Source organism: Melanostigma gelatinosum (assembly GCF_949748355.1).
Source record: "Melanostigma gelatinosum genome assembly, chromosome: 8".
Classification (NCBI taxonomy): Eukaryota; Metazoa; Chordata; class Actinopteri; order Perciformes; family Zoarcidae; genus Melanostigma; species Melanostigma gelatinosum.
In genome coordinates this window covers 466,770-494,645 of record NC_136641.1, presented here as the reverse complement: position 1 = coordinate 494,645, position 27,876 = coordinate 466,770, and the positions used below count along the sequence as shown (strand labels likewise).

General features: G+C 45.8%; 1 protein-coding gene across 1 annotated transcript in view; it reads right to left on the bottom strand.

Annotated features, from left to right (window-relative positions):
* LOC306780889 (rho guanine nucleotide exchange factor 10-like protein) overlaps nucleotides 1-14,174 on the bottom strand; it is a 48,100-nt gene extending 33,926 nt beyond the window's left edge. The window contains exons 1-8 of the mRNA XM_079273407.1: nucleotides 14,159-14,174; nucleotides 12,929-13,042; nucleotides 12,562-12,670; nucleotides 12,321-12,424; nucleotides 10,973-11,050; nucleotides 9,298-9,477; nucleotides 8,373-8,489; nucleotides 6,272-6,364 (exon numbers count right to left, since the gene is read on the bottom strand). Of these exons, the coding sequence (XP_079129533.1) occupies nucleotides 6,272-6,364; nucleotides 8,373-8,489; nucleotides 9,298-9,477; nucleotides 10,973-11,050; nucleotides 12,321-12,424; nucleotides 12,562-12,658 (669 nt within the window). The 5' untranslated portion in view covers nucleotides 12,659-12,670; nucleotides 12,929-13,042; nucleotides 14,159-14,174. The remainder of the gene's footprint in view (nucleotides 1-6,271; nucleotides 6,365-8,372; nucleotides 8,490-9,297; nucleotides 9,478-10,972; nucleotides 11,051-12,320; nucleotides 12,425-12,561; nucleotides 12,671-12,928; nucleotides 13,043-14,158) is intronic.
* Between the last annotated feature and the right edge of the window lie 13,702 nt (nucleotides 14,175-27,876).

The window sequence follows — 27,876 nt, the reverse complement described above, 5'->3', positions numbered from 1 at the left end:
ATTGCCGAGACCATCTTCAGGGGTTTGTAGAAAACTGCAGCGATGTTGATTCCCATCCAGATGATCACCATTCCGGCCTTTACTAGACCGAAGCGAGTGGAGTCGATGTGGACTCTCCCCAGGAGGTAAGTAGCGAACCAGGACAGGGTAAGCCACAGCGATCCTCGATAGATGTTTTCAATTCCTGTTTTCAGACACCCTACAGCTAGGGCTAGTATTCTTAGCGGCTGATCTATGGACCATTTGCCCATGCAACAGTAGAAGAACCATATGATCTCAAGGACCCAAAAGTCCAGTTTGGTTAATCGAATCACTGGCCTGCAGATGCGTGCTGCGTCGGAGGAGTTCTGGAATGCTTCAGTTATACTCACTCCGAAGGTGGTCATGTCTGGAGGTTCAGTGGTTGTGGTGTTGGTGGCGTTGGTCATCTTGGCTTTTTAGGATTATTCGTTCTTATTTCAGTATGAGGCTCTTGGTTGAGGTTCCGGGTCTGCAATGGCTATGGCGCTCCAGTGGTTCACCCTTTATAGGTGGGTGGACTCCTCCCTTCTCCGTGGGAGGAGTCCCTTCTTTACTTCTCCTTTGTCCTTCAACTTCCCCTTAAAGCACGAGGCAACAGTGGCTGCTACCCCGCCCTTAATGGCGGCACAGATTATTAGGCCCACGATCACAATTCCAACTATCATCAACAAATAAGGCCAAAGCCAGGAGAACAAACTCCCCATCCAGCCCTTTATGACCGTGAATCCTTCTCCAATCTTCCCTGCCAATTCTTCCACTACGATGGTTGCGGTCCCGACCATGGAGGCACCTGTTAGTTCGATCCAACTGCACTCGTGTTCTCGTCGGCCGCTCCCGCAACTCAGCCAGTGTTCTTCTGGCTCGTAGCATGTTCCGTTCCCATAGAGGCGGTTAGCCCCTACCCATTCAAATCCTTTGTCTTCTTTACCCTCGCAGAGGCTTTTCCTGAAGGCGTGGCCCTCAGCTAGAAAGACTGTAGGGTCGGTTACTGGGGGAATGATCTGGCCGTTCACATTTACTCTGTCTTTCATGCGATGGCCCAGGATTAAGTTGGTACAGCTGCTGGTTAGAGGCCCTGACCGTCTCCATTTCTTGTCTTTATCCTTCACCCAGGTTACTTCTTGCACGTGGGTTTCATATTCTGCTCCATAGTGTGTCTGGCAATGGTCTTTCCATCCTGGCACAGTCTCACAATGTCCCCCGGCCAGGCTGATGTTGCAGGTCGTGTTTCCTCGGTTGCATTCCATCTTCCCTAACCCCAGGTAGTTCACTTGGAATCGTCCAAATTGGCATTTTTTCAGATTCAATTTCAAGCCTGCCGCTGTTGTGTGAAAGAGCTGCACATTTTGAGAGTTGAATGGTTTCTGTTAGATAAACACAAACCGGTTATTAAATGACAGGCTCATCACAAGCATTTCAGTTAGGATTCATTCTGTGGGGCTTTTATTTTTTAAATGGCGTGTGTGTGTGTGGGGGGGGGGGGTGGAGGAAGGGGAAAGACCTCTGAAGATCCCTAAGACCTGAATGACTCAGAGAGAGAGGGAGAGGAGTGTATGTGCGTGTGTGTCTGTGAGTCTGTGTTTATAAACATCACTAATTGGCTCAATCGCGAACACCTGTGTGCCTGAAGCCATTTGAAAATATTCTCCATAGAGATCCTATTGAAAATATAAAAAGCTTAATAATTCAAAAAGTTTAAAGGTTAGAAATATAAAAAGTCACAGTCACAGTCACAGTCATTGTTGGAATGCTTAACAGCATTCCAACAATAAAGAAACAGGATAACAATAGTTGGAATGCTTAACAGCATTCCAACAATAATACTCGTGCATTTGGAAAATGCAGAAGCTTAAATTGTGGGAAATATTATGTTTTCGGTGGAGCCACTGTTCTCAAACTGGCAACCCACATGATGTAACGGACAGCATGCTCTCTGACACGCCCACCACCAAAGAAAAACGTTCTACTCCAGTCGGGCACTTTTGCGCTGTGAGACAGTGTAGCGGCTACATGAAGCTAGCTCGCTGCAGTATGCCTGGACGTCGAGGGTTACACAAAGCTACCTGACTGTAACGCACATCACCTGACTGTAACACACATCACCTGACTGTAACACACATCACCTGACTGTAACACACGACCTGACTGTAACACACATCACCTGACCACTGAATGGGAGATGAAGAGCCACGTTCACTCAGGTTTAGTTCCATCATTGTTCATACTAAGATGTTGATGGAGAAGATGTAAGTAACAATACTACATAACATTAAGGAGCAGTTTTTGTTTTTTATGCTTATGTGTTGCTAAGAAGACACCCCAGAAGATGAGTCACCCAGGTATAGTTCCATCATTGTTCAAAGTCAAAGAATAACTATGTTAGTTTTAATGAATAAATATATTTTAAAATCAAGTACGTTTCTGTGGCATTTATAGTTTTCTACTGTATTGTAAACGTACCGAAACGTACCGAACCGTGGCTCCACTGTATCGTACCGAACCGAATCGTGAATTTTGTGAACCGTTACAGCCCGAGTACTCGTGGCAAGTAATCACGGCAGGCGCGTGATGCGGGTAGGCCCGCAAGTGGTCACGGTTTGGTCATGCACCTCCGAATTCAATCTGGCATGGGCTGTGCTCATGATCAATTGTATATCACAAATAGTGAACTGATAGAACACCATTGACATGTCTGGGGATTATAGGAGATGGGCCAGTTCGTTTGAGATGCTTCAGAACAGCAGGGTTTTCATTTTGAGTAAATGTTTGGCAGCCAAATCCAATAGTTTACAGGATATTTAACCTTTGTTTCTTTATGATACATTTAATACTTTACTTTTTCCTAACAGGGCTTGGCTAAGGCGATAAAGTAGTTTATGAATATGAGGTTACAGATGACTACAATCCCTCCTCGGCATTGTGGAGGTAGGTTCATGGCTTGTGTCAGCTATGCCAACGTTCTATGAGTAACACGCCTCTGTTATTCTTCACAGCCCATGTTGTTGGTACGCCTCTGGTGTTTCAGAGAATGACAATGCATAGAGAAGGGTGTTCAAATGAACTTCAACAAGTCCAGTTTGAGAGAGGTTCCTCATGCAAAGGTCCGGAACATCACGGTCGGTCTAACGTGCGGGATGATTTAGTCCCATATAAACTGAAGTAGCCTAACATTTGTATCAACGTTGGTTCGTAGTCAACAGCTGATTATTAAATCAAGAAGTTGAAGGAATATGTCATGTAAAGTAAGGGATGCATTCATAGAGTAAATTACATAACAGATACTTTTAAGAACTTTCATCTTAAAAAGATAAAGTACCTAATTTTAGTAAATGAATGCAACTGTATCGTCATGCATCTTTAAATTCAGTGCAATCAGGGTGAAGCGATGGAAATGGAAGTATGGCATTACATCGTATCTTAAAGAGGATTGTGTGCAGCAACATTATTTGTTGTTATTAAACCATTTGGTTCAGCTCTATTCCTCTTGTTACATCATAGTTGGGTAGTGAAATCATGCGATAGGATTCTGATTATTGGCCTCGTAGCTCATAGCTTTGCTGCTATTATTTTGGATTGAGTGGGTGCGTTTGCTCAAAAGATTTTGCTTAGTGGCTTACCTGGCTGCTTGGAATAATCATAATGGTCTCTGGACATATGAAACACACTGGGTTAAACTGCATGGGAGGAATGAACTTTTAAGAGTCTGTCCATGTTGGTTAAGGCTGATTTAAAATGTCCACATTCTGTGTTTTGGAGAATGCCAGGTGTAATGTCGTAACCCGGCCCCCAAGCTATGACAAATACGGAAGGACACAAGGCAGGATGGGATTTAAAGGTATTTATGATAACAAAGTAAGGAATGGCTACCAATGGTGAAGTGTGACAGTCAGTAATGTAACGAGAATGCTTGCCTAATGAAGTGTGGGGCATGGTCAGCGGAAGTAAAATACCAAATCTTTAAACGGGCAGCACTGGCAGAGATGAGTTCATGTGCGCAGAAGAGCAACACTGGAGTAGGGCTGTTATTCCTCAGAGCTCCAGGACAAGGGGCTCTGCAGCCAGTAATCTGCCACAGCTACGCTATTGTGACTCCTGACGGGGACGGTTAAGTGGCAAAAACATACTTGGACATTTATACATAAAGTATAATTAGCTCTATTCAGGCTCATCCCCTAGGGATGCGCTTTTCCTCTCCTGCTCGTTGGACATGGCATCTTCCTTGTCCTAAGATGCACAATCTACCTTGATGATGGGTGCCTCGCTGACCTGCTTGTCAGGTCGCTGTGCGATCACTTGAATGGTGTAACAAGCTGGTGAGTTTCGCTGATTCACTAAAACGTCGACACAGATGCAGGCCATCCGTGGGTTTTGGGGGATTCTGTCAAGGCCAGTGGTTTGCTAGACACAAAGGGTAACTCAAGCTCTTTAAAGCCTTAAAAATGTGTACGTAAGTCATGCATAAGTCATGCGTCATGTTGATGTTGTTTCTGGCATTGTGGCACGTCATGTAATTTGTCTAATAGCATTATCTCATTCATGCAAATTGTTCTTTATGTTATCTCTAAAGCTACCTCTCGCGTGGTATTGTTCAAGTGGATCTTCGCGCATCACGGTATAAGGCCATTGCACGCATGAGACGCATATAAGGCTATTGTATGCCGGAGACGCAGGAGTGACTGCCTTTCACTTCCTCTTGTCAGAAACTCCAACACAGAGTTTCAGCAAAAACTCAGGCCTGGAAATGAAACCACATACTCCACTTGACTGCACACCACATGCTGCCCCTTTCTGAGAGATGTATTACTCCTGTTTGATAAAGCTGACAGGCTGCATAACCAGGGATCCAGGTCAGAACGGATTAGTTTCAACCGAATTACAATCACTGGTTCAATGTAGGACCTGTATGATGTAGAAATAGTCATTAAAAAGCATTATAAAGTGGGTATACATTATTTAAACAGTCAGTTGTACATAAAGGAAATAAATGCAAACATTTTTAACAAATCCTGAAGGTCGAGATGACATCTCACCAAAATCATGTTCACCGGGTTGTAGCTGATTTCAATATAATGACAATAACTGGAGGGCTGATGTATGATCTGTGGCTAGGGATGGGAAGTGCAGAGGCTGAATTCCATATACCGTAAATTCCGGCATATAAGCCGCTACTTTTTTTCCACACGCTTTGAGACTGCGGCTTTTACAACGATGCGGCTAATTGATGGATTTTCAAAGGCTAACTAGCTTTGCGCCGCCAAAGTCGGATACGGATGTGTGTTAGAAAACATGAGCCCACACCTGTGCTCGCTACTGGATTGGTCATTACCAGCCATGACGTCTCCGTCCCTGATTCGTCACACTCACTATCACGTGACCCGTACCCGGAAAAAAACAAACAGACAGGGCGGCCAGTAATTCATTTCAACATGGACAACTAATTTCAAGCATTGCTGCTAGCACAACAGCTAGCAGCAGTAAAAGTCAGCATTTCTGTGGAGGAATCAGCTGTTATTGGAGCGATTAGCGAGTGCCGTGACCAGTGGCGTCATCAGCCTTATTAAGCGGCCAAGCCAGTTAGCCGTAAATGCTATTCAGAGCTACGAGTTACGACAACAACAGTTATTGCCTCGTTGCTTTTAGATTCGAATGAGAAGACACGCTGCTTTGTTTTACTTCTTCCATTTGGTAGCCTTGAGAGACCTTAGTCTGTAAGTATGTCTGTATGAAGCATGAAAAGATGTACGAAGATATATTATGTTCGCTCATGCTAATCGCGGTTAGCATTTCCCCATTGGCGGTAATGTTAAAATTAGCTTAGAAGCTAGCGAGTCGGCCATGTTATGATGTTCAGAGAAGAAGACAACTTCAGTACCGTTAAAAGCATCTTGCCGTTCAACGGGGACACCTGCGGCTTATATACACGTGCGGCTTATTTATGTGCAATTTATTTTTTCTTTTAAAAATTAGCATGCCGATATATAGGTGCGCTCTATAGTCCGGAAATTACGGTATATGTACAATGTATAATGACGATGATAATAAAGTTTTTAAGTTTTAGGTGAGATCAGCATGAACAGCGTAAACAGCACGAACAGTGTAAACAGCGCGATCAGTATAAACAGCACGATCAGTGTAAACAGCATGATCAGCGCGATCAGTGTAAACAGCATGATCAGCGCGATCAGCGCGATCAGCGTAAACAGCGCGATCAGCGCAAACAGCGTGATCAGCGCGAGTGTCGGTCACTCACCTGCAGGAGCAGAATGAACTGAGGAAAGCGTTGGATAGGTTTGACCATCAGGCTGTACAGAGTGATTCTGTCTGGACTGGATGCCTGCCTTTTCTGAAAGTCACTTGGAGAGTAGATTGTGTATCAGTGTTTTCTGCTTTAATAATGTTATATTAAAATAGGAACCATGCAGTGTTACAAAACAAAAGGGTTGCATATCATTAAATCTAACATGGATGTGTACTCCTTTCATGAGATATGTTTTGTAGAATTTTCTAAGTTTGGCTTTTAGTGCCTAATGAAAACCTACCATTGAGAACAGACTGAATGTTTGGTCTGCGGTGTTCCAGCTTTGTGGAGAACCGCTCATATAAATTACTTCACACTCACACCGTGCTTCCTTAGGTCCTGTGCAATACAGCTGCCATGACATACAGTAGTTGCAGCACACACCCAAGTTGCAGCCATTGACTTTAGTGAATCCAAACTAACCCTTTAAAACACCAAAGTCTAAGAATAACACAAACTAACTGAAGGATGCAGCGGTAGATCAGCTACTCCTGTGTTCTCTGAGGTCAAATTCTTTTTTTGTCTAAGGTGGCTTTGAAGAGAGTATAGCTAATGGCTTCAGTTCTCCGTCAGAAAGGTCTGTCTGACACTGACAGCATGGTAAAGCGGTACAATTAATATTCTAAATATAACACTTAAACTGATATAGATGATTTTAGATGTCTATACATGACTTTGCTCCTGTGCTGGTTCTCCTGTCTGTTTCTCCAAACTCTATGTACTGTAGTAATACATCGAGTATGGAGAAGAACTACACTTCTAAACTGTCCCTTTTTTGTGATAGTGAAGAATGACAGCTCTGTGCTGCCAGTGTATTCATTCTGAATATCACTATGCTGCTTTTCATATCATCATGTTTTGACTAATATGTCACTTCTTTACTGTATATCCCTATAAGTTTCTCTAACATTATAGTTAATCCAGCTAACATTGAGCAAGAAAGTAGTGCTGGGCGGTATGACCAATATGTCTATCGCGGTATTTTTTAAGATTCTGGCGGTTTCACGGTATATCACGGTATTTATTTTTTCCCTGACTGTTTTTATATAGGTTCATAGTGGCTTACTCTACTGTCAGGAGTACATAGAATATAAAAACATGTTAATGACATCATGTATGAAGGCTTTGCTTACTATGGGGCTCGTTTGTTCCTATGATGTTGGGATAGCAGTTTGGCTGAAGTATTGTTGCCCCACTAAGACGTACATTGAATCCAGTGTTTTAATCTTTCTCGACTGTCTGTAGCGGGACCATGTCCTTGCATAGCTGGATCGTTATTGCGTTCGTAATGTCGCTCCACCGCTTGCTTTTCTTCTCATATGCTGCCACGAGCTAATGCCTCTTCAAGCGATTTGCGACCCTTTGGCTTCACTGTTTCACTCTCACTAACGTTACTGGTTGTCGGCCTCGAATCCGACGGCCGTCATCACACTTGGTATTCCAACACATGTTTTCTGCTGAGGTGATGGAGTAAGTTGCTCGTGTTACCACCAGTGGCAACAACAGTGGCTCGACACACTCGCAAAATGTCGGATTCATTAAAACCCAAACACTTCCAAACAGCAGAGCCAGCTCCTCTCTTGGGCACAGGTTATCGGTGCATCTCCGGTTCTCTTTGTTCGTCCTGCATCGCTCTGTTCTGTTCTTTAATGTAACGTTACTGTAGCGACGGAGCCTCTCCCAGCTGTTTACAGACCGTTGTGCTGCCGGGCTAGCTAGCTAGCGAGCTGTACCCAGCGGTGAAATTTTATAAATGTACAATTATTAGTGTTACAAATTGTTTATTTGTCACAAAGTGTACTACTTAACCTTTGTTTGCACTTTTATTGCCTTAGTTTTGAGCTTCAATACTGATGTAAAATCTGATCCGAAAAATAAAACCCCAAGCACAAAGTCATCAAGTGCAAACCTTAACACTACCTTTTCTAAATGTATCAAGTTCAATGTTTGTGGCTGGTGTATTACCAAACCTCCCCTATCCCGTCCAGTGCAGAGCAGACATTGTTTGACTTTGTCAATAACTCAACTATGGCTTAAAACACAGATTGAGCACCTTAAGAAAGTCCAGGAAAGCAGGTTTAGACATGCAGGCCTTCTTGATCAGCATCATGGCATTGGTGAAGTTGTTGATGTAGTCACTGTACACCTCCAGCACCATGGACTTAGAAAACTGTGGATGAAAGAGCATGACAGGTCTCCGGATCATTTCAATCACAATGTTCACAGCCACCAGTAATACAGTCCACTGTTTCTGTCCGTGCACACTAATTTAACACTACCTCTGCAGAAGTCTAAAAGTAACGTGGAAGCTATTTTTCACCTGCTCAACCACTGACCTACTCCTGGCTCAGTAATGATCTACAATTAAATCTACTTGAGATTTCAAAGATAACACATACGTCAGACTGACGTTTGGGGAAACGTGGCTACAATGATGAACTAGTCATTTCGAATTTATGACCTGATGAAACGGGGCAGCCATAAAAAACATGGGTTTGAATATTTCACTCGTAGCGCTTCAACCAAGTCACAGAGAGACAGGGGGGGGGGGTGATTTGAAGGCTTTTTGACTGATCACATAAATAATGTCAATTCCTTTCTGCTGTTCTTCTGATTCTGTTTCAAATGTAATGCTGTATTCTGAAACAAGAGCATTTTCATCTCAGTGTCAGCCAGTCACTGCATGCTCTGGATACACTTAACTCTTTACTTAAGGTTCTGCATATTAAAGACCAAACATGGTTAGAACCACTCAGCCTGTGTAAACAGCTGTATCATAATGTCTCTAGTTCCAGTGGAGGAGCTTTGTTTAGTCTGAGAAAATAAAGCTGATATCGTCGTGGTGACGGCTGAGAGACAACACATTTGTGAAGGAGAGCCTGTGTTACTAACAGGGGGTGTGGAGTCTGAAAGACTGCTGGTAACAAAAGGAAGGTTGGAAAGGAAGCAGGAATCAGTGATGCAAAGGTGTGACTAACCGAGGCGACGAACAGGTCTCCGATCGTCTCGCTGTGATCCCACTCGGCCACGCGGGACGCCAAGGCGATCTGGAACATTGAGTGGCACTGATGGATCTCCTTCAGACGATAAAACATTCGACGCACCTTCTTGGGGCTTAGGATCCAGTTCTGTTGCTCCAATAAAGGCTTCTGGTACTCCTGACAGACAAAGAAGGCTCAGCTTGGCAAACTGTAGAACTGTAGTTTCTTTCCGCTTTCAAAAGGATTACAGCGCTGACACAGCATTTTATTTTCTGTCTGGCGTTTGTTTTCAGCAGGGTTATTCAGTTAAGCTGCATGCTGGAGTAGTTCAATTCAATTCATTTTTGTATAACCCAAGATCACTAGGCTTTTTAAAGTAGTGTATTTTGCACTTTAACACCCTTAATCATTTCCTGATAGCTTCATTGTGACTTAAATTGGCATGTCAGGAGTTTTAAGTAAAATACTATTATCACCCTCAATCATACATTACATTAAGTCATATAGCAGACGCTTTTAGCCAAAGCGGCTTACGATAAGTGTATTCAACATAGGTATTCAAGAGAACTACTAGTCACCAGAAGTCATAAGTGTATCTCCTTTAAACAATCAGCTAATAGCATCAACCAGAGCAGAAGTACAGAAACAAACTAGTATGAACACAATAAGTGCAACAAACTAATATGAATACAATAAGTGCTAAGTGGAAGGCTCGGGGTAGTACTTCTTGAAGAGGTGAGTCTTCACCCTCATGAAAGATTGGCAGTGACTCCGCTGTCCTGACGTCAGTGGGGAGTTCATTCCACCACTGAGGGGTCAGGACAGGAGGGTGGGGGTGTAGGGCTTGACCATGGCCTGGAGATAGGAAGGAGCTGTTCCCTTCACTGCCCTGTAGGCTAGCACCAGAGTCTCACACTGGATGCTCTTACAGGAGCCAGTGTAGAGAACGGAGAAGGGAAGTTGTGTGGGAGAACTTGGGGCGATTGAACACCAGACGAGCTGCAGCTTTCTGGACAAGCTCCAGAGGTCTGATGGCCGACGCCGGGGCTCCGGCAAGTAGAGAGTTGCAGTAGTCCAGGCGGGAGATGACAAGAGCCTGGATGAGCACCTGCACCGTCTCGTCAGTGAGGAAGTGAATCCTCCTGATGTTGTAGAGCAGGAATCTGCAGGAGCGTGTAACCGATGCAATGTTTGCTGAGAACGACAGTTGGTCGTCCAGGCTCACACCCAGGTTCCTCGCAGTCCGAGTTGGCGTCACCACGGTATCGTCAATGGTGATGGACAGGTCTTGGTGCGGGCAACCCGTCCCCGAGAGGAACAGTAGCTCGGTTTTGTCCAGGTTGAGCTTGAGGTGGTGAGTCATCATCCACTTCGAGATGTCAGCCAAGCACGCAGCGATGCGTGCCTCCACTTGAGTGTCACCGGAGGAAATGACAAGACCAGCTGGGTGTCATCGGCATAACAATGGTAAGAGAAGTCATGCTAGTGAATAACAGAACCCAGAGATGGGTCATAAAGTGAAGAGCCACAGAATTGCTCCGTCACCACTGATGCTCTGGTGTTATGATCTTCTCAACACAACAGTAAACACAGACCATAAATATGTTCCATTCTCACTCTCTCCCATAGAAACAAAGTGACTTCCTGTTACCTGAGGAGGGCCGTGACTCACCTGGAGGATTCTCTTGAGAGAGTCCAGGTAGTTGCTTTCACTCTGCACAATGGAGCTGAGGATGAGACGTCTGACCACCTGAAGGAGGCAGTGAGAAACTTAAACATTCACATCAATGAATTATAAAAACACCTGCAATTAATTACTGTTTAGAGGTTATTCCAATGTACCACATTGTATCCTGTAAATTATCAAATGAAAGCTGATATTAAAATAATAACGGTGTCTCAAATAATTGCTGTGGTCAGCACAAACACCACCACTAATAAAGGCCTGGTTAAAAACATCGAATTACCTGTACTGCAATGGCAAAATGAATTCAGTATGATGTATATTTCTAAAACACTAATTCCATCAGAACCACAAGAAGAAACTGAGTCCTACTCAGCACTCTGCTGCTCTCTTGGTCTCTTTTTTACACGATTAAATAATTTGCCATCTACAGGACGTGTTGAGTTCCATTTATATTATAGAAGTTTAAAAGGAATAGTTCATCCACAAAATTAATATTTGTATATTTATTACTCACCCAGGTTAACCTTGAACTGCTGAAGGACACTTTGGTTTTCTCTCATGCCTCCGAGTTGAACGAAGAATAAAAAAAATGGAGAAACGTCTTGATGAATTGAAGTAAATGGCGCCGCGTTGGACAACAGCAAAACGATATCACGACATCAGTTTACAAACTCGCACACAACTCGTGCAGTATAATCCAAGTCTCGTTCATCCAGTCTATGGATGTATCCAGTATGCTCACTACTTCACAAACACGTACATCTTCGTGAAAGCCTTACTATTTGCTGTTGTTAAACACAGCCCCCATTTACGTCCAATCACCAAGATCGTTCTGCTGTGTTTGGATTCTCCATTCACAGCAAAGGCCGGAGAGAAAAACTAGTTTTTCCTCACCAATCCAAGGTAACAGGTCAGTCATTGATATACAATTGGTCATTTTGTGTGAAGTTTTCCTTTATCAACAATTGAGAAAACAGCAAAGTAGAAGCATTGATTGGTGAATGAAAGCAGTATTATTGTGACAAAGTGAAAGAGAAAACAGCAGAGTGGTGAGTACGACATGACTAGTTGTACCGATGGAATTAGTGCTGTGGAAATGTACTTCACACTGAATTCATCAAGACAACAGGTAAACGTGGAGGACGTGTTGAGTTATCAGCTAATTAAAACTTATTCTTGCTACAACAGGATCAAACAAACAGGGAGAACATAAATGTTACAGATACTGAGCTTAATCATAGGAAGCAGGGAAGCCGTAATGACATGTCTAAAACGTGGATGCTGCTTTCTAATTACGCTGCAGAAAAACTAAAGCTGCTCATCTTAGTGTCACCTGCTGACTGCTGAGCCCCTCTGGCATGGGGCACAGCTGTGGTGGAGGGTGCTTCAACTCACACACAGACACATCCAGGTAACCTGCATCATCCTTTCCCTCACCTGCAAAATGAAACACAATCCCTTTATGAATCTGTTCTGGTAGCTTTGATACAGATATTTATAACTGAAAAGTACTATAAGGCTGATCTCCACAAACTGAACAGAATAGGTGAACAAGTTCATCCCAGTTTCTGCACCTGTGGAGTCTTTTCTCTGCAGGAATGACACTTTGCGAATCATGGCTAACTTGGTCTTTTCTAAACCGTCTCTGGTACCACTCCTCGCTGCTTTCATCAACTGCTGCACCTGTAAAACACAATACAATCATATAAGCAAGGTTATGCATATTATCAAATCTGATACTAACATGTAACAAATGCAATTTGTCAAAAAAACTGAAATGATCTTGTTTGACTTATCAGCCCTTATTTGTATCACATTAGTTGGTTAATCAGAGGTTCTAAAGGGCCAGCAGAACAAGTCCTTCCTCCCTGAAAGACTTCTTTATTATCTCTAAAAAGAGGAAGAGGACTGGAGAGAAACACGAGCCAGTCAGACTCCTACCTTAGTGTCACAGCTCTGTCTGATGTGGGCAACATGAGGTGTAGTGAGACGCACGGCCAGCTCGCTCCTGGTGACGGCACAACGCTCCTTCAGCCTCAGCACATCTGCAGGCAACTGGTGGTCCAACACCAGATGGCAGAGCAGAAAAAACATGTTCAAGATCAACGCACCAGAAGAACTAAAGCTGCACCACATTGTGAGGCCAGTAGGTCACAATGTTCTCACACTAAACCTTGATGGGGAACCAACTACTGAAAACAGAAGGAGTGCCAGTAATATTGAATATTTAATAAACACCTTTATGACTTAAAGCTGGGAACATAAATTCAGATTACTGAAACATACAAAGAATATACATCCTAAAAATGCATCACTAACACACTGGACGACTATGATTAGAGTCACGCCAAAATCCAACAAGACAAAAAAGCAAGAAAAAGGAAAATTGCTAAAGCTGTATTAGACTGTGAATGAGATGACAAGGACAGTTAACTTTTCAGCATGATGGACTTTAAAATAATTCATCACATGATTTTAACAGTGGTTCATGTTTAGAATATATGATGAATGACTGGATCAGAGGAGTAAGTCATCGTATCTGCCGACTGCCAACACCAACTGACCGGGCAACCCAGCCTGGAACAGACTGTCACAGAAGTGGTGACTAACAGCAGCACACTGAACGCACTGGACCTCAGTCAAATTGAAATAATTAAAGGGCCACGACACATGAAGATTAGGCAGGTCACAAGAAACTAATATAGAATTCTATCACATATGTTCTAGCAGCGTGCACATCCATTAAAACTTTTCCAATCTGTTAAAAACTGACAGAAAATATGTTGTTGAGACCTGATGAACTCTGTTAAAATCCATTAAACTAATGCAATCCAAAGACGCAGCAGAAAGTCTCTCTGAACTGGACCCTGTCTACATGCACATACAATATAATACAGTTGGTATTTATCCACCACAGGCTGATGACCAGACTGATTGAGACTATGTGCATGTATGTCCAATGTGTCGCAAGAATTCACAGCCACACAGGAACTAAGTAGTATAAACGACATTGTAATGAAATTAAAAGTGAACAAGACTCAGAATCTGCACAACTTTTAGGTGGGTGTCAGTTTTCCAGACTTCATCTGTACTCAAAGAGATATGTGATTCAATACCCAGCTCGAGTTATTGCGGTCTCTTACTCAAAGCCTTAGAAGACAAGACACGTACCTGATATATCAGTGAATCTCTTCTATTCAGACATTTGATTTCTCCTTCCAAACATCATTCATTCATAACAGCTCCACACTGAAAGCTGTCTTTTTCAAAACACTAACACATGAGCTGAGTGGGGAAAGTCCACTGCACGAGTAACACATGGTGACCGAAGCAGAACACAGAAGTGCTGACTGAGCGAGGCGCTGCCACAAATAGTTCACTTCCTCTTTTTATCAAAGCAGGTTTCATTCACACTGTACAGTCATAGAGGAGCTGTGGCTATTCAGCCGGCAGGGTGATTTGTTTGGGTCGGACCAACATGGACTTTTTAAGATACATACCCACTATTTGAGGGCTTGTTTCGTCACCACATTCTGACCTTTTTTAATGAAACAGTGTAAATGTTAAAACTAAGCTCCACTGGACATCCAGCTGGAAACCTCACCTTAAAGCTGCATTAACCCAACATTAGGACGAATGACTATGAAAGAAGTCGTTAAGAGACTTATCACCAACTCTGCAGTTCCTCAGTGTTTTGCATCTTTCGGTTCATTGTTTCAGACAGTTAGAGACCAGCTGGTGAACTCAGTGGAGCATTTATCAGATAAAGAGACAGGTGTTTCCTCAGGAGTTGGTGGAGACCAAAGACAGAGCTAAAAGAGAGCGAATATTGGACTAATATCACATGGACACAAGACTCCTAATGAATCATCGTGTTGTAACTGCTTGGTGTGTCAATCAGCAATTGTTTGCCAACTATAGCCATGTAAACACAAGGTGATAATATGCCATTTGTGAGAAGCTTGTTCTGTTGCCCCCATGTGGCCAAAAACAATATTGAATGCTTTACATCTTTATTCAAGATATATCTTGTACATGTATTGAATTTGAATTATTTTACTATTATGTTAATTATTTGCACTATAATACACTGTTTGGCTTATAATGACCTCAATAAACATGTGCTCTAGTTAGTATTTATTTCCCCCTTGTCCTTTATCTGTAAAGCACTTTGCAAACCTGTGACCAAAAAGATATCATATATTTATCACATATTAGTTGAAACCATGTTTTCAGCATATGTGCAGTAATTGTCACGGGGTGTGGTGGAGGACTCAAATGCAGACCAGACCAGAAGTAGAGTGAAGCAGGTATTTAATGAAAACAGAAAACTTACAGGAACATAACAGAACTTCTCCGAGGCCGCAGAGTCAGAGTCCACAACCGGGTGGGTGGAGGGGGTCTGGAGGCGGGACGTCCGGATCCACAAGCTCAGGGGAACCGGACTGGGGAAACAGACAACGCGACTCTAGAGACTGGGGGTCAGGAGGACGAGACTCTAGAGACTGGGGGTCAGGAGGACGAGACTCTAGAGACTGGGGGTCAGGACTGGAGGTCGCGGCGGCGGCTGGAACTAGAGGTCGCGGCAGCTCTGGGGCGGCCAGAACTGGAGCCCGTTGGGGATCGGAGGCGGCACTGGAGGTCGCTGCAGCACGGAGGCGGCAGTGGCAGGAACTGGAACTCGATGCGGCAACGGTAGGAACCCGCTGCGGCCTCCGAGGCGGCAACGGCTAGAACTCGCTGCGCTCGGAGGCGGCGGCCGGATCCGGAGCTCGCTGCGACTCCGAGGCGGCCGCTCGATACGGAGTCGGGCGAACCGCTGACCGGATACGGGGAGCTGGAGTCGGTCGGCCTGCCGACCAGACACTGGGAGCTGGAGTCATCTGTGGCCCCGCGGAGACAGCGGCCGGAACTGGAACCCGCTGCGGCTCGGAGACGGCAGTGGCTGGAACTGGAGCCCGCTGCGGCTTGGCGGAGACGGGGGCCCTCTGCCTACTGCGGGGGTTGAAAGGGCAGTACATCAGGTCACTTCTGGACACTTCGAGGCCCACCAAAGGTTAGGCGGGTTCCCATAAACTGTTCATACCACTCAGGGAGACAGCACTCCAAACGGTGGTCTGCTGAGTCCATTTCGGGCCAGATCATTCTGTCATGGGTGCGGTGGAGGACTCAAATGCAGACCAGACCAGAAATAGAGTGAAGCAGGTATTTAATGAAAACAGAACACTTACAGGAACATAACAGGGAATCCACGGACAAGACAAGAGACGCGGGGGGGCAGACAGACGGACAAGACAAGAGACGCGGGGAGGGAGACAGACAGACAAGACAAGAGACGTGGGGAGGGAGACAGACAGACAAGACAAGAGACGCGGGGAGGGAGACAGACGGACAAGACAAGAGACGCGGGGAGGGAGACAGACAGACAAGACAAGAGACGCGGGGGGGCAGACAGACGGACAAGACAAGAGACGCGGGGAGGGAGACAGACAGACAAGACAAGAGACGTGGGGAGGGAGACAGACAGACAAGACAAGAGACACGGGGAGGGAGACAGACAGACAAGACAAGAGACGCGGGGAGGGAGACAGACAGACAAGACAAGAGACGCGGGGAGGGAGACAGACAGACAAGACAAGAGACGCGGGGAGGGAGACAGACAGACAAGACAAGAGACGCGGGGAGGGAGACAGACAAGACAAGAGACGCGGGGAGGGAGACAGACAAGACAAGAGACGCGGGGAGGGAGGGAGACAGACAGACGGACAGACAGACAGACAGACAAGACAAGAGATGCGGGGAGGCAGACAGACAGACGGACAGACAGACAGACAAGAGACGCGGGGAGGGAATTAAGTAGGAATATTATGAGATTAAAATAACGTGGAGAATAAAATGTCTCTTTCAACCTGTCTTTAAGAACCTCTTATGTATTTAGTTTGGTACTGAATACATGGTTAGAGTGATTACAACAGTCATGGTTACATATTCTCTCACTAACATTTAATTCCTGTGAAACTAATTAGTAACTGTTATTTTGACCTGATCCCTGGAACCCCTTCAAGGACTATGGGCTAAGTGTGTGTGTGTGTGTTCTAGAGCAGAGGTCTTCAAAAGAGGGTACACGGCCCCTAGGGGGTCCGCGGAGGTACTGCAGGGGGTCCGCGAAATGTTTTGGTTGAGAAGACAATTTTTAAAAAGAATTTAAGAAAAAATTCTCTAAACATGAATGTGTCCATTATTTTAATAGTTCAGTATTGTGTGAAATATAACAGGTATGTTTATGCATGGCAGTGGCACTAATAGGCCATCACTCATTTTCCTTTCCACATTTATGTTTAAAATGAAAACGTCAATTTGAATAGCTTGTATTTATGATTATCATGCAATTGACAGACAATGTTGATATTGGCATTGGTATCAGCTGACAAGGTATGTTTCTAAATGTCAGTGGCACGGCCTCCCTACTCTCTGTACCTTGCACATGTTTACAATTAAAACATGAATATATGAACCTGTGTATTATTTGAATAGCTTAGTATTGAATGCACAATAAAGAGGTATGTTTATACATGGCACTAGGCCCAGTTTAATATAAAACACAAGTGTATACAATATAGTCGGGGGTCCCTGCTCCATCTCTCTATCAGTTTGGGGGTCCTTGACCTGAAAAACGTTGAAGACCCCTGTATCTAGAGGGGTCTAACATTTCAGCACTGTTGAGGACCTTTATGACCTCACCTTAAAGATAGATTTGAGACAGACAGGCTTCCGATCTAAAGGACCTTCATCAGAGCATACATGGCTCAGCTGGAATGGCAGATGTGTTTTAATCGTGAAAACACCTCCAGCTGTTTCATTAACAACTGCTAATCATCAAAACAAAAGCAGAGCAGTTTTGTGGTTGATGTTCTGATGAAATGTAGATTATGTTATAATGAACTCAACATGATTCATCATGTGATACACGATAGTACAGGTGATTCTGCCCCCCCCCCCTTATGATGTGTAATACATCAATACATGACTGACTGTATTCCTGACTGTGATGCAACATATTATAGTGCTGATTACTTCAGTATGGAGCAATCTGTCATATACATACTCCTGATATGTTTAATCTCAATGGTATGGCTGGTCTAATAATGGTAGAAACATATGTTGGTGTTAAGGCTTTGGCTCCAGACAGCTTCACACACATGTTGCTTGCTCCCTTAAACTTACCTTGCACACAACATATGTTTGGGTCTTTGTTAAGCAGGAGCTTACACTGTGTTTGGGTTGAAAGTGTAACGTCATGGTACAATAACAATATACGTATGTTTGGATACTTTTGATGAAAAGTGCCAAATTATATTACTTCATCGTTCATCGTGTTAACAGAACTCAGCCCCTCCCCCACACGCCGGGGATATAATTGCTTTTATCCATCGAAGCGGGACAATTCCCCTCGTGAGGTGTTCAGATTAAAAGCGACTTTTTAAAAATATGTCTGCGTAACAAATGAAATGGTAAACTGAGGCCATGTGTTTTGGAGTGTCACAATCCAAGTTGGTCGATGCTTGTCTTAAACAGAGCACCCAATGGACTCACAGGAGGCACAGCTGTGAGCATGTGATTTCTACAAAGACTTCTGTGATAAAAGGTTCACTGCCTACAGGAAAGATTTCAATTTAAATGAACAACTTCTGAGGAACATGTTTCTTACATGCATGACTGTGACCTGTAGAGACTGGCATAACACAATTAACATAACTTGCTGCACAACCACACACTCACTACTTCAACATTCTCACAAGTACTACTGCACATGTGCGACCTACTGACTGAACTCATGGTAAACTACCACTCAGATGATAGAAAGTCGGACCTGTTTCATGATGTTCAGAGCTAGAGCTGTGCCCTAAAAGATGGAGCAATTCCCCCATGCCCTAAAGAATTGATAGAGGGCGAAGATGATGTCCCTGTTTCTCTGCTGGGTGACCCAGCTTATCCCCTGATGCCGTATCTCATGAAGGAATACCCCAATGGAGCTAACGTTACATTCATCAGCCCCCACGGCAACAACAGACTACAACACAGAGGAAGCGAGTGATCGACGTGTGTTGACCACATTTATGGACCATAATCTGGTAAACGTTTACGTGTAAGTGTTGATTTTAAAGTAAAGTTGATGTGAGAGAGAGAGAGACCCGCAGCGCTGTAACTACGTCTGAAAAATAAAACTTTTAAAACTTTCCACGAACTGTGTCTGTTTGAGTTTATAGAGGAAGATTTTAGAGGAAGATCTTAAGTATCAAATACAACCTTTCATTATTAAAGACTACTTTATTACTCTGTCGTATTTTTTAAAAACTAAGCAAGCAATCCACTTCCTGTTTACACTGTCACGCGCATGCCCAGTGTACGTTAATGGTCACGTGCTGTCCGCCTTCGAAGGCTGCCATGTGGATGCAGATCAACTTGAGAATAATGCTGAAACTCCCGTGTGGACGGAGATCGTTTCTATTTGACAACTCTGCATCCAACTAGATACGGAGTAGTGAGGACATGGTCTAAGACTCCCCATGTCCGACTGCTGCTAAATACAGATTGATAGTTTTTTTCTTAATATATATGTTGTCTAAATGTTTTTTTTATCTATTTGCACTGTATTCACTTTATATGTTTATATGTTGGACTGGTGAGAAACGTCTTTTCAACTCCTCTGTATCTTCGGGACATATAGTGGACTTGATAATAAAGCTAACTTTGAACTTTGAACTGGTATTATTTTCTAACAGCACAAGTTGTAATGAAAAGAAGACACTGCTGCCTGGCACGAGCACTCTTCCCTCTCCACTCTTTTCTTTTTTTGAACATACTTTTGGGGGAATCATGATGTTTTGAATGGGATTAGAGGAGCTGACTGTGACTGCTAATTTATCAATCAAACAGATAAAAGTCCACATCTGTTATCATGTCATGTCTTAGTAAAGGATGTCACAGAGGCTAATGATTCATCCGAGCTACCAGAAACTGTACTGAAGGTATGTCAGGAGGAATTCAAACTCATAAATCTAAATGACTGAACATCAATATGTCGGCTGCATGACTCACCCGAGGAATGGCAGAGGTCATTCTCAAAGGTCACATCAGCTGCTGTGAACACACACAATCACCTCATCATTCAGAGAGATGGCTAACAGTTGACCCTCATCAAAACGCTTTCCTTTTAAACATGACTGTCAGTGATTAAACAGACTCACGCTGACAGACAGACAGACTCTGCAGCTCTTCTACTGCAGCAGTGTCTCCATGATGACTCAAACACAGACTCACAAGCTGCAGACATTACCCGCCACACGCCGTCACAGCTGGGAATGATGCAGAGCTTTTGGGAAACCTGTGTTACTTTGCTGCATTCTGCTGGAGCCCAGATGTGCGTGTTACATTCCTTTACAGCAAATCCAGACGTGTCCTTCCCCCGACAGTACACAACTAAAGGGCAAGCCACTTAAACATGAGACCACAGCTTTTAATCTTTCTCAAAACTAGGTAATGGACATAAAATGATGTTCTGTTCAGACATAAAAATAGGTCATAAATAAGGCCAGTGACCTTTTCATACTAGAAGTGGTGTTATTAATTAGCATCACAGGGCAGAACAATCTCTTGTTGAAAGATAGATGAATAATTCAGCAGGCTGTATGGCGAACAGCCTCGATACTACGGAGGATCCGTGGGCCTGGTAGCTGAATGGACAATAGGAGAGACAGGGAGCTCTGCTGTCAGCTGGGATGAGAAGACCGCCTCTGATTGTCCACACTAAGTGATCTACTGACTCCCACTGTGACCAAAGCATTCAGCTGAAGCCCACAGCCAAACACAAACAAGACACAATATCTCACTGAGAGCTGATTAATCCTCCTGGTAAATCAGGCCAACACAATATACTGTATGTTAACAGCTACTGCTGGCAGAGTGCCGTCTAACACGTTGCTCCCTGACCTCCCACAGACCTGGCTCTGACAGACAGATATGTTCATGGTTCCCAGAGGGTCAATACTCCTGACTCTGGTGATCCTCTGACTTTTCCTTTCCAGCCAACATAAGAAAGTCAAACTTTTGATGAGACCGACACTTTGCTTTATGAGCAAACCATCCTGAGCCGATGTTAGCCTCGTAAGACGCTCACAGTCACCACTGTAGCTGGTACACAGGTCACTGTAGCTGGTACACAGGTCACTGTGAGCTGGTACACAGGTCACTGTAGCTGGTACACAGGTCACTGTGAGCTGGTACACAGGTCACTGTAGCTGATACACAGGTCACTGTGAGCTGGTACACAGGTCACTGTAGTTGGTACACAGGTCACTGTAGCTGGTACACAGGTCACTGTAGCTGATACACAGGTCACTGTGAGCTGGTACACAGGTCACTGTAGTTGGTACACAGGTCACTGTAGCTGGTCCACAGGTCACTGTAGCTGATACACAGGTCACTGTAGCTGGTACACAGGTCACTGTAGTTGGTACACAGGTCATTGTAGCTGGTACACAGGTCACTGTAGCTGGTACACAGGTCACTGTAGTTGGTACACAGGTCACTGTAGCTGGTACACAGGTCACTGTAGCTGGTACACAGGTCACTGTGAGCTGGTACACAGGTCACTGTAGCTGGTACACAGGTCAGTGTAGTTGGTACACAGGTCACTGTAGTTGGTACACAGGTCAGTGTAGTTGGTACACAGGTCACTGTAGTTGGTACACAGGTCACTGTAGCTGGTACACAGGTAGCCTCTGTGGTGCGGTTGACTGGCTTCAGCCTTTCTCTGGTTGGTCTTCAGCACAAGACACAACGGAGAAACTCACTCACCACATTCATGCTCACTGATACTATGTGTGTTGTGACCCCCTGAATCTTTCACTATGTTGGTCGCTCCCTGAGCTTTGAACACATATGTACAATGCACATCTATGTCAAGATCTCATGGGCAGATAGCAGGAGACTGTGAAACATGATATTAAAAAACAAGGAATGATGGAATATTATTTTATTTGTATGTATTGACCTCGTGGCCTTTACTCTTGCACCAAACTACTGACTAACAACACTGCTGTAATTGAATAAAACATCTCATCTCTACAGGATTGTAACAACCACTGCAGCCTGTCTGGCTCAGCAGGCTTTCAGAGTTGTGATCGAGAACAAATCAGAGGTCATGTGTGACTACAGTCACAGAACAATGGTCTCAGTTAAAGTGTAGAAGTATTGTTACATGAAGCCTAACTGGTAGGACAGCAGGAACCTGGGCAGGTTCCTGGAGCAGAACTAGCTGTATGAAGACACGCCTCGACATGAACCTGCAGGTCACGTGCACTCACGAGCCTGGATTGCTCTACAGCAGTCTGTCCTGCTGCTGTCACCACGTCTTCAAACATCTTTAAATCTTATTGTGTGATGCGTTCATTATAGTTCTATATGTTAGCCTGCACAATGTAGTCTAACGTGGAAACAATTTGTCTTACATTGTGAACTATATTTACATTATAAACCCTGAACACTGAACAATGTATAGAACCCTTTAGAACCCTGCCCACTGACAGAACCCTCAACGGTCTTCATAGAGGACTCCCTCCCTCATGATCCCCATGTTCACTGGGTCACTCACCTGCCGTCTGGGGGTCGTCAGCCAGCTTATGAATAGCCTGAACATAGAACCATGGGATCCAGGCAGAGTTATTACACCGTGTCGCTCACAGAAGTAGCCGTAAACCGGCTCCAGCAGCTCACCTCGGGTCCCGTTAGTGCGGCTGTCCCGCAACTTCCCGCACTCCTACTCCAACAAACTCTTCTTTCCGGGGTTTTCCTGTTGTGTTTCCCTCTCTCCTCCTCCTCTTCCTCTCTCCTCCTCTTCCTCTCTCGGCCCCGCAAGCGCGAGCTGAATTCACTTACAACTCAAAGAATGGCCGGCTTCCTCTCAGACTGAGCTCACCACTGCGGCTCCCGGGCCTTGCACACCCCCAAAAGCCTGCCTACGGGAGCAGTGCCGCCTGCCCGTTGCGCATGTCGGTGGTGCTGTGGCGAGTGTAGAGTTGGTAGGCGGGGGAGGGCCAGCGGCCCAGGCTTTGATGGTGGTCTGGGACTCCTCTGCTCGCTGCGGTGGTGGCGGCTCCTACGCGGGAGGAGTGGCCAGGGAAGGAGCCGGGATTTATCCCGGAGATGGTTAGGATTCCCCTGAAGTGCCAGAGGAACCAGGATCGGTCGGCGATGCGGCCAGTCTCTGTGGTGAACAGTGGTTCGTGGGGGGCGGTTTGCTGTGTTTTCCTGGTTTGTAGTTAGCGCATGAGGGGTTCGTAGGGGCTCAGGTGTGAGTTGAATTTGAAATATAGTACGGGGACCGGCTCTTCTCTTCTCTTTCTTCAAGGCTGGTCTCCGGCAATGTCGTCCGTCGTGAAAACCCCCCAAAAGACGGCAGAGGGAGCGGCATCGTTGTTGGCCAATTGTGTGAGTTCATCGCTGGAAGTGGGCGGGGTGGGGGCACTGGCATCCCGGTGCCAGATGTCCCGGTTATGGTCACTTGCTGTGTTTTCTGAAGTAGGCGGCGGGGGCACTGGCGTCCTGCGTTCCGTTGTTGCTTTGCGTTCCGTGCTTGCTGCGTCTCGTTGCCTGCTGCGTTGCGTGGCTGCGTCGTGCGTCGTTCCGTTGCTGCATTCCGTTGTTGCTTGATGTGATCCGTTGTTGCTTGCTGCATTGCTGAGTCGTTACTTGCTGCGTTGTTACGTTGCTGCGTCCGTTGCACTGTGTTGCTGCATCCCGTTGTTGCTTGCTGCGTCGTTGCGTTGCTGCGTTACGTTGCTGCGTTACGTTGCTGGGGTACGTTGCTGGGGTGCATTGCTGTGTTCCATCGTTGCAATGCGTGGCTGCTGCGTTCTGCCGTTGCTGCATTCCGTTCCGGCGTTGCTGCGTTCGGTTCCATTCTGGCGTTGCTGCGTTACGTGGCATGGCTGAGTCGTTCCGTGGCTGCGTCATTGCACTCCATGGCTGCGTTGCTGCGGTCCGTTGCTGCGTTGTTGCGTTGCTGCGATTCGTTGCTGCGTTCTGTTCCTGTTGCTGTGTCCCGTTGCCTGCTGCGTTCGGTTGCTGCATTGTTGCGTGGCTGCGGTCAGTGGCTGCGATGCGTGGCTACTGTGTTCTGTTCCGGCTTTGCTGCGTTCCGTTCCATTCCGGCGTTGCTGCGTTGCGTAGCATGGCTGAGTCGTTGCTTTTCTTTCTGGCCCGGCGGCGGGGCCGTATGGCGGCTGGTTTGGAGGAAGGGGGGGTGGCAGTGTGGTGCCGAGAGGCAGCGGATGGCTAGTTGGAGAGTAGGAAGAGAAAAGGTGGGAACTGGCATCCCGGTGCCCGGAAACAGCGTGGTGGGAAAAGGGGGATAGGGGGGGAGGACAGAGGAGAGGGAGCCTGGCAACTCGGTGCCCAGACCCGTCGTGATGGGAAAGGCATGTGTGGTAGGGAATGTGGGATAGGAGGGGGGGGGGGGACGGCGGAGAGGGAGCCTGGCAACCCGGTGCCAGGGATGTGTATGGAGGGAAAGGCATGTGTGGTGGGAAAAGTGGGATAGGGAGGAGGGACACAGGAGAGGAAACCTGGCACCCCGGTGTGGTGAGAGGGGAAAGTGAAAGTACAGGCCGAAGGAACGAAGCTGGAAGGAGCAGTAGGATCCTGCGGAAGTAGTGAGGGAGGGAGAGTTGGCATTCCGGAGCGGCCATGAACCGGGGGGTTTGCATGGGATGGTGGAGGGGGACGCTGTGAACCTGGCAACCTGGAACGTCGAGGCCGGCGGGGCGGGGCTTGGTGGTGCGTAATTGCGTCACTGACAGCGCGCCCGTGTGTTGTTGTTGGAAAGTCCGTCGCTGCGTGGCGAGGTGTCATGGCGGCTGCGAGGAGTTGGAGCAGTGTCGCTTTTTGTCGTGGCGCTTGTGGGGAATCCCCCTCTCCTGCAGCTCCGTAAACGGCGCGCTACTGTCCAGGCGCGATCCTGGGCGGGTCGGTTCCGCTGGGAGATGTGGTCAGGGCGCGAGCGCCGTGGCGGTGGCTTCGAGCGCGGCGTGCTGGGATGCTGGAGTCGCCAGACGCCGGGCTGTCAGAGATTTGTCCCAGAGCGCTGCGTCCGGAGCGAGCGGAGGAGGAAGGGGGGGACTTCCGCGTCCGTTGCCCGCGTTCGGGGGCAGCGGATCGCCGTCTGCCACGGAGGCGTGCCGGTGTGGGACTTGGTTCGCTAGAATATGACGGTCGGTCTGGGTCCCTGTACTGGCGGATTGCCCGGAGGGAGGGATTCCGGTCGATGGATGTGGCCGGTCGGCGGGTTCGGCTGCGTTGGGCCGCCGGGGCGCTCTCGGAGGCGATCGGTGGCGTCTGGAAGCCCTGCCTCGGTGGAGTGCGGCCCCGGGCTGTGCGGGTGGCCGCTGGGGAGGCAAACGGTTCGTCGTCATCGGGAGGCCCGGTTAGTAGCAGGTCCATGCTGGCGAGGTAAGGGGTTTATTTTCATTTCCTGTTCGTTGTTTTTGCGGTGCTGCGGGCGTTCTTGCGGTTTGGTGCGAATGACGTAGCCGCCTTCTTCTTTTCTGAAGGTGTAGCAGCCTTACGGTTTGGTGCGAAAGGCGTAGCAGGCTGAGCTATGGTGGCCGTGGGTATTTGTAGGGTGTGGCCGGAAGTGGCCCCGTGGAGGTGTGGCCCTGCTCCTGAAATTCAGCTAAGGTTTATCTCCAATAAGAGTATTGTCCGTCTGCTGTCAGTCAGCCGGCTCTTGTTGTCAGGACGCTGTACATTCAGCACTCACCGACACAACATGGTGGCGCTAGAGGATCGATGATGAGCACCGGTAACTAGTCGTTATTAGCCTTCACGGAGTAGAAAACAGGCTCAACGGTCCGTGTACGTATTGGTCATTTGTTTTACCGTTAATTAGGAAAAAACTAAATACGGAAATACCATGCTATTCTCATTTTTCGTTTCAAACCAAGAACGGGAAAACGGAAATGGTCGGTCGTATTTCCGTTTTTTGTTCTGAATTCAAAAACGGAAAAACCAAGAACCAAAGGACCCCAAGGTCCTTGTACGTTTTAGTCATCCGTTTTACCGTTCAGTCGGAAATACGGAAATACCATGGTATTCTTGTTTTTTGTTTTTGCAAATCACTTTTTAGTTTTTTCCCTTAAAACGAGACGCAGGTCACCCGAAAGAAGAATATTTCAAAATAAAAGTGAAGGCAATATAATGACCGTATGCAAGAAATTAATACATGAATTAATGAATCTGGGCCGATGGGAGTGCGTTAGCATCAGTAGTTGACTATATGCTGTTTAATATTCATTTAACGTTGCCTATGTACACAGCAATAATCAACTCTTAGATTAATCGGTGCATTGATGCAGTGTTTGATGCAATACAGTTTGTGCACTGCTGTCTGTCCACAGGTCTCAGTTTTCGGTAAGTAGGCAATTTATAACCATAGGTGTGTTGTATTCGTTCTTTTGTTGTGAATGAAGATCGAGTGAACAGACTGAGATCGAGGCGTTTCGCTCAATTCAAGCAATAACATTTATTTGTGACAGAAGTATTATGTCCAGCAGTTAAATGTGCACGGACCCTAGCAAAAAGGAAAAGGTGCAAAAGTGAAACCTAAGAGCGCTTATACAGAGTGCGCAGGCGTGTCCTTTCTGGTTCTCCTTGTGGAGCCATTGGTCAAATTCAAAGTAGGAGGCGGATTTGTTTCTACCTGCGCAATCTTGGGATTTTCTTTGATCGCTCCATGTCATTTGACCCTCATGTTAAGCAGCTGTCCAGGTCATGTTTCTTCCATCTAAGAAATATCAGTAAACTGAGATCTGTATTATCAACGCCTGAATTAGAAATGATCATACACACATTTATCTCCTCTCGCATTGACTACTGCAACTCACTTTTCACATCACTCAGTGTATCTGCTCTTAACCGTCTGCAGGTCATCCAAAATGCTGCCGCCAGATTACTCACCAGGACAAACCGACGGTCTCACATCACCCCGTACTCCGATCTCTCCACTGGCTTCCTGTAGCATCTCGGATACACTTCAAAATTCTCACCATCACTTACAGAGCACTTCACGGTCAGGCTCCGACTTATGTAGCTGATCTACTTCGCCCCTATTCACCCGCCCGCACTCTCAGGTCAAATGCTCTAGGTCTTCTGTCAGTCCCACGCACACGATTTAAGACCCGTGGTGACCGAGCCTTTGAGGCAGTGGCCCCGAGGCTCTGGAATGCTCTGCCTGCAACTCTACGCCTCGCAGATACTGTGGATACTTTTAAAAGCCAGCTAAAAACCCACCTGTTTAGGCTGGCGTTTGTGTAAAAGTAAACCCATGTCCTAGACCTGCTCTTAACATTTGTTTTACATTTTTATTTTATTTTTATTTTATTCTTTAACATTTTTTATTCACTCTGTGTATGTAATTTATTGACCCTAGGGTCACATTGTGTTTTTTATGCTTTTAAATGTCTGCTCTGTTAAGCACTTTGTGATAGTACTGTCTGTGAAAAGCGCTATATAAATAAAATTCATTCATTCATTTACTTATAGTTATTCTCATAAAGCACAACCTGGTGATTACCTTCACTTTACTGAAGCCTGCTTCTGGTGAACTCAGACTAGACTTACACAAAGTGAGCTGCTGTTGCTTTGTAATGACTCAGCATCGTTGAATTGATTGAACGGCAGCTTGCGTTACGTTATGAGCGACGGTAACATTAACCCCTTGCTGTTTGAGAACATCTTCAACACCATTTACCAACGTGATTTCAGTTAGATTTGTCTAATTATACCATACTGAAGACTTGAAAACACACTTGCAACCAGTCAGGAATATACAG